This window comes from Lactuca sativa, chromosome 7 (assembly GCF_002870075.4).
Source record: "Lactuca sativa cultivar Salinas chromosome 7, Lsat_Salinas_v11, whole genome shotgun sequence".
Classification (NCBI taxonomy): domain Eukaryota; kingdom Viridiplantae; phylum Streptophyta; class Magnoliopsida; order Asterales; family Asteraceae; genus Lactuca; species Lactuca sativa.
Window position 1 is genome coordinate 164,520,437 of NC_056629.2, and position 8,992 is coordinate 164,529,428.

The 8,992-nt window shown below is 33.4% G+C and overlaps 1 protein-coding gene across 4 annotated transcripts; it reads right to left on the reverse strand.

The window, feature by feature from the left end:
- Positions 1 to 1,208: 1,208 nt before the first annotated feature.
- LOC111895742 (uncharacterized) lies at positions 1,209 to 7,405 on the reverse strand. 4 transcript variants are annotated; one of them, XM_052765320.1, is made up of 8 exons: positions 6,823 to 7,405; positions 6,632 to 6,716; positions 3,117 to 3,206; positions 2,678 to 3,031; positions 2,486 to 2,590; positions 1,960 to 2,145; positions 1,594 to 1,803; positions 1,209 to 1,497 (listed from the first exon to the last, which is right to left on the reverse strand). In XM_052765320.1, the coding sequence occupies exons 3-7, from the start codon at positions 3,153 to 3,155 to the stop codon at positions 1,603 to 1,605; spliced, it is 885 nt and encodes a 294-aa protein (XP_052621280.1). In that variant the 5' UTR covers positions 3,156 to 3,206; positions 6,632 to 6,716; positions 6,823 to 7,405; the 3' UTR covers positions 1,209 to 1,497; positions 1,594 to 1,602. The 4 variants fall into 4 exon arrangements, with proteins under 4 accessions (XP_052621280.1, XP_023747588.2, XP_052621281.1 ...); XM_023891820.3 differs by having other exon boundaries at positions 3,117 to 3,210; XM_052765321.1 differs by lacking the exon at positions 3,117 to 3,206 and having other exon boundaries at positions 6,823 to 7,401.
- Between the last annotated feature and the right edge of the window lie 1,587 nt (positions 7,406 to 8,992).

An 8,992-nucleotide genomic window follows, 5' to 3' on the forward strand; every position in this document is an offset into this window, starting at 1 on the left:
TATGTTGCATTTCCTACAATAAGCGGATTCCTTGTTTCCGACGTCCGATGTACCAACATCCTATAATGTTCTTCTTTTTATTTCCATCTTTCGATAAATGTCAATGTTTTTAGGAACTCCTAATTGATCATCCATATCTACTTTTCATAACTTATTTGTAATATATTTTACTTTGTTGTATATTTGTTCCAGTGTCATTTTTGTCATATGTTGTGGAGTAGTGTTGAACTCTTGTTTTCCGTGGAATGTTTTTTTCTGCTTTTTGAATGGATGTTCAAATAGTAAATATAATCTATGATCGACATAATTGTTTATGAGAGTGTGGAAGTCTAAGAAATTAAGTATGCTTCCTATACAGTGTATAACATTTATATCCGATGTAGGGAATCCACATATTTTACGAAGAGTGGTAAATCTTTTATAGTCCGTAAAGAAACTACATGTAGAGTAAACATCTCTTGTGTATATGCATCATATATTTCAACTCCCACTTCGAATAAAAGCTAAAGATCATTAATAAAAGTTTCTAAAAACATCAATTTTGTTACATCTTCTGCTAAATGGTAAACAATTACAATATTCGGCATCAGTTTGATATTGAGAATCTAAGCTTTTGAAATCCCATTTAAAACTAGTACACTACTAGAAACATGGGTTTTAGAGACGGAAGTATCCGTCGCTATTCCGTCGCTAAATGTTGTTTGCGATGGATCAGCGACGGACTCACTCCATAGGTAATTAATAGGTGGCTAATTTCTCAGCGAGGGTTTTAGCGACGGAGAGGTTTTTCCTTGCGACAAATGTAGCGACAGAATATCCGTCGCTAAATGTCACTCAACACATTTACTCAGGGCATTAACGACAAAATTTGATAAAGTCATTCCGTCGCTTTTCTGTCGCAAAATTTCAGTGATCAGTTTTTTTCCTTAGCAAATCCCTTGCAAAATTCATATATTGATTTCTTTTTTTTTTTCGTCGCTAATCTGTCGCAAACTTTAGACATGGTTTTTTTCCATAGCTAATCCCTTGCAAAATTCATACATTAATTTTTTTTGTTCCGTCGCTGATCCGTCGCAAACTTTAGACATGATATTTTTTCCGTAGCTAATCCCTCGCAAAATTGATGCATTAAAATACTTTTTTTATTCTCACCAATCCGACGCGAACTTGTAATATCATTTTTTTATTATGATTTTAAAAGAAAAAAATACTACAATCATCAAATTTTTATACTAAAAAACATCAAATAACAATGCAACCAAACATTACAATACCAAAACTATCAAAGTTTACCAAAGTATCATTCAAAAAACATCCAAAACCAAAACTATCCATATAACATCAAACTCCCAAAGGTTTAACTTCAAAATAACATTTTAGCACCAAGAAATCCAAAATATGCATTGGGAAATGAGTTTTCATAAAACATAATTTCAAAATAACATTTTAGATGCTCTCTTCATTTCATGTCCATCCAATCATCTTCGGTTCACATTCCTATAAAACATTATTCAAAACAATCAAAAGTATCAAATACAAATGGTTAACAAGTCATTCAAAAACATCAAATACCAATGGTTAACATCATATTACCTCTAATTTTCAATTTCTCATCATATTTTGCAAGGCTGCATACATCTTCTCCATTGCTTCATATTTTGCATCAATTTGTTGTTGTTTGACATCTATTGCTGCAACTTTCACATCCATTTCCTCACGCATTTGTTGATGTTTAGCTTCCATTTCTGCAGCTTTAGCATCCATTTCCCCACGCATCTCGTTTCGTACACGTTCATAGATAACCTAAAGTACAATGCCATGATAGGAAACTTTGTAAGTACAATGCCATGATAGGAAACTTTGTAAGTACAATACCATGATAGGAAACTTTATAAGTACAATGCCATGATAGGAAACTTTGTAAGTACAATGATATGATAGGAAATTTTTATAAAGTACCTCTTGGGATGTTATTGTACTAGATGTTCCTTCCAAAAAGCTCGCTGGATCAGACACAGATCCGAATCCATATATTCTTCCTTTCTTGACTCCTCCGGAAACATCACACCATGTTTCATTATCCAAGAGGGGGTGGCAACTAGTATCATCACCAAACTTAGCCACCATAGCACTTTCATAAGCCTCCTATTATAGCAAAAAAAATATGAAACAACAGAAACATGAAATAATGAATAGAATGGTTCATTCCATTCCATTAAATTCATAATTAAGGAATGGAATGAACCATTTCATAAGCCTCCTCTTAATTAATACTCAAACATTTTATAAAGTTGATTACTACTTACAAAATACTTAATTACAACTAGGCAGAGGATAAAACATTTAGAGATAATAATTTGTTTCTTTTCTTTTGTAAGTTGATTACTACTCACGAAAGATTTGTTTTCTGTCAATTTGTTGCTTTAACAAAGTCATTAACCCGAGTAGTAGGAAGTTTTGTTTCCTAAAAAAGAATTGAAAATACCTTAACTTTAGCTGCCTTTGGTGTAATGTACTCTTGAGTAGACCATTTAGTGTGCAACCTTGCATAAAGTTCAACTCCTGTAGGAGGGCGTTTAAGTGTTGCTTGCTACAAAATCCATTAGTAATACATTAAAAAACAAAACAAAAACTCAATAGTCTAAGTGGAAACTAAGGTGAGATGCAAACATCTTACCATTCTTTTCTTATGTTGATGAATAGATATAGAACCCCCTGTATGTTTGGAAACAGAGCTATCTTCTAATTTATTTCTGTTATTTTTTCCTGATTGTGATAAACGTTTCCATTTGGATGTGGTCCATACTTCATTGATCATTTTTTCCCAATACTCCTTTTTAATCCAATTTGGGTGATAGTCCTTTAGCAAATTTAAATCACCTTCTAGTGAGGTATTCACATTTGCAGCTTTGGCAAGTTTTAAAGATTCTTCACGTGCTCTTCGCATTATGTCAGGGAATCGTTTCTTCATACAATCTTCCCATACCTTGCGAGCAAGAACATCAGTCTCTTCGGGCCAGACATACAAACCCTACATGTAAATCACGCATACAGTTATCTTTTCCATTTTACACCAAGTTTTACTTTGATAAATCATAAAAATAATAAGTACAAACCTTTGACGGATGCATGATATGTTGTGCTAAGATACCCATGATCTAACCTTTTGTACATCCAGTCTCTATCACTACATGTTGACATAATGACTAGCTACAACCAAATATATAACTACTATTTAGAAATTAGATAATGCAATCATATCCACATTACTAAAAGCATCCTTGGAAACTACAATTATACAATATGAAATACTTATTTTTATTATAACTATGCAATCATATTCCAAAAACTGTAGCGACTAAAAATGTAATTTTGGAAAATTAAAACTACAAGGACAAGAATTGTAATTCCTGCAAACTAAAAGTTTCAGGGACCAAAAAGATAATTCTGGAAAACTAGAACTATAGGAACCAAAAGTGTCTTTTGCTTTAAACTACAGGGACCTAAAGTGTAATTCCTAAAATTTTAAGCTACAGGGACGAAAAATATAATTCCGGAATATTAAAACTACAGGGACCTAAAGTTTCATTTGCATATCTTTTGTTATCTAACGTAATACTATACAATCTTTTCAAAAAAAATAATTTTATATATATTAATTTCTTGTACCTAATTTTAATTTCAACTAGTGGAGTGACCCATGCTTTGCATGGGTCAGAGGGTTTTAATTGGCTACCCATGAAGTTACAGGGAACAAAAGTGACAACTCCTGAAAATAATGGAGCAAAAGTTTTTAATTTATAAGGGGCTACAAATGTTAATAACAGAAATGTTGTGGCCAAACTCATAACCTAGAAAACTTAACTCTTCCTAAGTCATGCCACTTTTAATATGTACTGGGTTGTTTTTTTATTAGTCCCACATCAATTCAATTCTTCATTTTAGGAAAGGGGATCACAAATCAATAAAGATATACAGTAAAAAGGAGAAGCAGATAACGGATAAAAAAAAGAAGGTTTTTATTATTATTAATTTTTTTTACCGCAGGCACTGTTGCTAAGGGTATTGGGATTTAATTATATGTTTAATCAAATATAAATCATAGTTCATATTATAAAGAATTTAGTTAGAATGTGACTACCAACTTGATATAACATCTGATAAAAAAATAATCAACCGAAGAAAATGATGAGCTAGCAAAAATGTCTGCTTCACAAAAGAAGAAACTGAGGCAAAAACAGAGGAAGGCTGAAGCAAGGGCAAAAAAGGTATATTTTATTTTTATTCAACAAAAAGATGAAAACAACAAAGCCTTGTCCTCAAAGAATTACTCCTCAACTGTCACTTGGTGGTTCAATCATGGAAAATGCTAGCAATGGAAACACAAAAGTAAAGATAAACAATCGGGTGATCACTAAAACGGAGCTCAAAATGTTGAAGGTCAGTGTCCTTAAAAAAATGGTCAACGTTATTTAAAAAAATGGATTTATAAACCAACAAATATATACAAATTTCCATTCCATTTCCTACAAATGCTAATAATCTCTTCCAAAACGTTATGTGAACCATAAGGTTGGAGAGAAGGTATCACATATTTGTAGGGTATTAGTTAAAAGATGATATTACACAATGATGGGTAAAGAAATGTAAAAGTTTGAGTATATATGCAATAATTGCAACTATGTTTAAGTCCCCATGGTGTTTTCTGTTGTTTCTTTTTATCTTAATGGACTTAATCCATTAACCTCTACATATCAGTCATCAGTGTTTCTGTGTCCTTTTGACTTCACTTGATGCCATAAATTAAAAACCACTTAATAGAGAAAGTCAGGGAAATGATTACACCTAAACTCAGGAGCCTTGCTCTTTGTCTTGCACAAGATTTTATTTCAGTGCATGGATTTTAGCAAGGGTAATCTCTTTACCCTAAAAAGGAATCCCAAATCCTAAAGCCTAAACTCGTTATCCCAGAAAGTTGTAATTTTTTACAAATTTGCCCTCATGTATTCTTCCCTTTTATTTTCTCGAATATCTTTTAACCATTATTTATCTAGACAATCGAAAAAAAGAAACAATGAAGGCCTTAATCAAGTAAAAGAGAAGTTTTATGATTGTGAATTATTTGTTTTATGCAGATACTCTCTACTAACGCTTGCTTCCGAAGCAATATGCCCTTTGATTTATCCTTTCCGGTGGCAGGTAAACTTTTTTTTGCAGGCTTTATCTATCTCAACTTGTCTTGTCTGTGTGACTTATCCTAACTTTTTCTGGGAGGCTGCACATAAAGTTTTAACATGGGAAAAAAATAAAAAAAAGTTTGTAGACTATAATCCTATCCAATTATCTTCAGCAACTTAACTTAACTTTGAGTTAACAAGTAATTAATTATTAATACATCAACCTGGGCGGGTCTTTCAAGCGTTTAAAAAGATATCATAGGCATACTAATCAACTAAAATAGGGAGGGATAAACGCAAGAAATAGCAATGTAGTTTCATATATCATAGCATCCTACATTCATTTCTTTCTATTAATTACTACATTCTACTTTCGAAAAATTATTATCCTACATTGAGTTTGAATTTGAATAATATATGCAAATCCTAACATCGTATTTTCTGTGAAAATCCTACCGAATTAATGGATGGATCTTCCAAAGCACAAAATAGGCTGTGCTAATTAATGGAAGCACGTTGCTAACTATGATAGAATTTTGAATTAAATGGATTTATTATAGCTTTAACAAACCCAAACCACCACTAAAGGAATTTTCTGAACCAAGTAACATTACATGATATGACTGGGGCTGCAGTATTTAAAAATAGTGTGATGTTTGATAGGATTGTTATCTGATATGAATATGATTGTTTGTGTGGTGAATCATCATGTCTACATTCCGTTGCTATTTTTCAGCGGAGTTGACTATATTGATGCTCCTACACCATATATGATGGGGCTTCATTCAGGTGTTGATACTACTGGTCTCTCAATGGATGGTGTAAGTCTTTCGGGGGGTATTTTGGTAATTTTCTATGAAGTAGAAGAAGAAGATTATGATTCTGTGCCCTTGAGAGGATCTGTGAAAATGTGTGGATGCAAGGGCATAAGATGAAACATGGTTTGATGAGAGATAGATGCATGAAAATGAGAGTGTTGGCTTCAAAATTTGTATATGCTATTGTTGCTCCTGTGACAAGTACCACTGGCCTTAACATGGCTCCAAGTGAAGCAGCAACTGGCAGTAGAAGTCAGCATCATGATTCAAGACCACATCAACTTCAAGACCTCATAAGGGAATAGCACTTATCAGAGAGACCACATCAACTTCAAGACCTCAAAAGGGAATAAGACTTATCAGAGAGACCACCTCCTAAATATGAAAGAGAATTGGGGAAAACCTAAAGGTTTTGGCTACTGGTGTTCCTGAATCCTTAAATTCTCATAAATTGGATGACAAACTATGATGAATCAAGCCCTAAATCAAGTTCTAATTCTAACTTTCAAGGTTATTCATGTATATAATGCTGAGAGATAAGAGGGACGTCGATTGAAAGAAAAATTGAGAAATTAAACCCTAACAAAGTATATTGTGCAATTGAACTAAAACTAACCTAATAGGGATGCGATTTACCTGAATCCGAAAGCTAAGGAAGAATACTTTCAGCTTAAAAATGCGGAGGTTGTCGGAATCGGGTGAGTAGTGCCGTCATCGTCATCTGTTCAAACAGAGATTGTGAGATGGAAGTGGGTTAATAGATTGAAGGAACTTCTATGCCATCATCTGTTCAAAATTCATGTCCAGAGTCCAGAGGAAACGCGTACCAGAATTTTCAATGCATTTCGTGAAGATGGAACTGGGTTATGCCAATTTCAGCTAGAGATTGGCGATAGAAAAAACAAAACGCGCGTACCCACAATATAGTTTCCGTCGATGTTCTCTCGCTAAATGCGTACCGGCTGGCGCAATTTTTTATCCGTCGTTGAACCCTAGCTAAGGCCCTTCATTTTTCGACTGATTAGCCAGGGATAGTGGTGCATCGATAAATACTTGCGAGATCCATAGCTGATCCCTCGTTAAAGCCTCACTAATATTCCACATGTTAAATAAATAAAATAACTATCAAAAACATGGTAGATCCGTCGTAATTCCCTAGCTATAAGTCTAAATTTTGCTAGAGAACAAATCCGTAGCAAAATCCATAGCTGAAACTCAAGTTTCTAGTAGTGGTACATACATTTATTTTCTATGGCGTCCATGAGTTTCTTCCCAAGATCACATAACCATCATCCATACGTGCACCTTGTCAAAGGTGAGACAGGCTGGATTTCATTCTAAACTCATCTCATTTTTGTAAAATAAGCTGACATAAACAAGTTTTCCTGCTTTATTATTGTTAGGTTTTGTTCTATTTCATGTGCATGAAGCAATCTTTGTTCCAAAACTCTCCTTGAAATCATCCCAAAACTCGTTCACGTCTTCGCATACTTTCCGCAATTTCTTATATATATATATATATATATATATATATATATATATATATATATATATATATATATATATATATATATATATATATATATATATATATATATATATATATATATATATATATATATATATATTTCTCCATCAACCAACTTTTGATAACTGCGTTATTGCATTGCCATGCTCTTGATTGTTGTTATCCTTCCTTTTGTTGTTTTAAGGCACCATCAATAACGCCAAACCTATATTTTTTTAAAAAGGGAAATCTTTCATCTCTCGTGACCAATGTGAATAGTTGTTGTCATTTAGGCATTCGTTTACGATTATTTGTCTTTGGTAGTCATCTAGGTGTATGTAGATTGGTGAATTGGGATTGATTGACAGGTTTGTGGAGCTTCCAAAGGTGGCGGCTTCACCTATATTCGTCATGGCTTTGTTTTTGGCATTTTAACAGATCAAGAGACCCACTCTGATGTCGTAAAGAAATGGATAAAAGGTTTAAGATTGGAAGTAGTTGCTTTCCTGACTAACTGTTTATTGAAGGCTACGAGATTCTTTTTATGCACGAGAAATCTTTGGAAGAAAGCAGCAAGTTACTAGACAAACATAACGAAAATATATCCTAATGTAATAAAAAATAAAAGAAATCATCGTCAATACGAATTCCTTTATATAATGCTTCCTACTCAAGGAAGATTCATAGTGGGTACGATTAAATTGTCAAGAGGGAGGAGGCGACTCTCTTCTCTAGGAGGCGTCTGTGCATCACAGTTGAAGTAGCAAAAGCACATGTATTTAGTATCTTGTTCATAACAAGCTCCATATTCTGCGCCCTCCCACTCTATGCATTGCTTCTTGCACATGTTGGCTTCATTACATGGCCCAAACCAGGTCCTACTCTGCTTTTCACATGTATTCCCCTCCAAGGTCGCGATTTCTGTTAACACCATAAAATGGAGTTTAAAAAATGGAAAATTAGTTACATAATAATTTTTATCATGTGATCAGTTAAAGGGAAAAACCCAATTAAATAAATTAATGGTATTCAGGAAAAATCCTCTTTTTATGTAAATCAATGACTCCATGTTTTCTAATGGAATAATTTCTTTTAGGATAGACACATTTATTCTCTAATCGAATCCAATTTTAGATTACATGACCAGACTAACTAGACTACATCCTCAACCACTTGAGGTGAGGGACACAGTATCGCGTTGAGCTTTAAGACTTTTGGTTCCAATTTAATAATTAACAAGGCTTTTGAGCGGTAGATGGTGTATCGTGAATAACTCGTTAACATGCTTTTTTCTCATGATTCATGTCTTATGAACTATACATCATGATGTGAAATTACGTAATGGAAAAAGAATATATGAGATATAAACTAGGGGGCTCGTTGCTTATACTTCATGCTCTTTAAGACAAGGAAGTATCAAAATATCGGTGTTGTTAGTTTTTTAACTCAAAATGAAGGAACTTTTCTACTTGTGCTCCCATTGTTGGCAT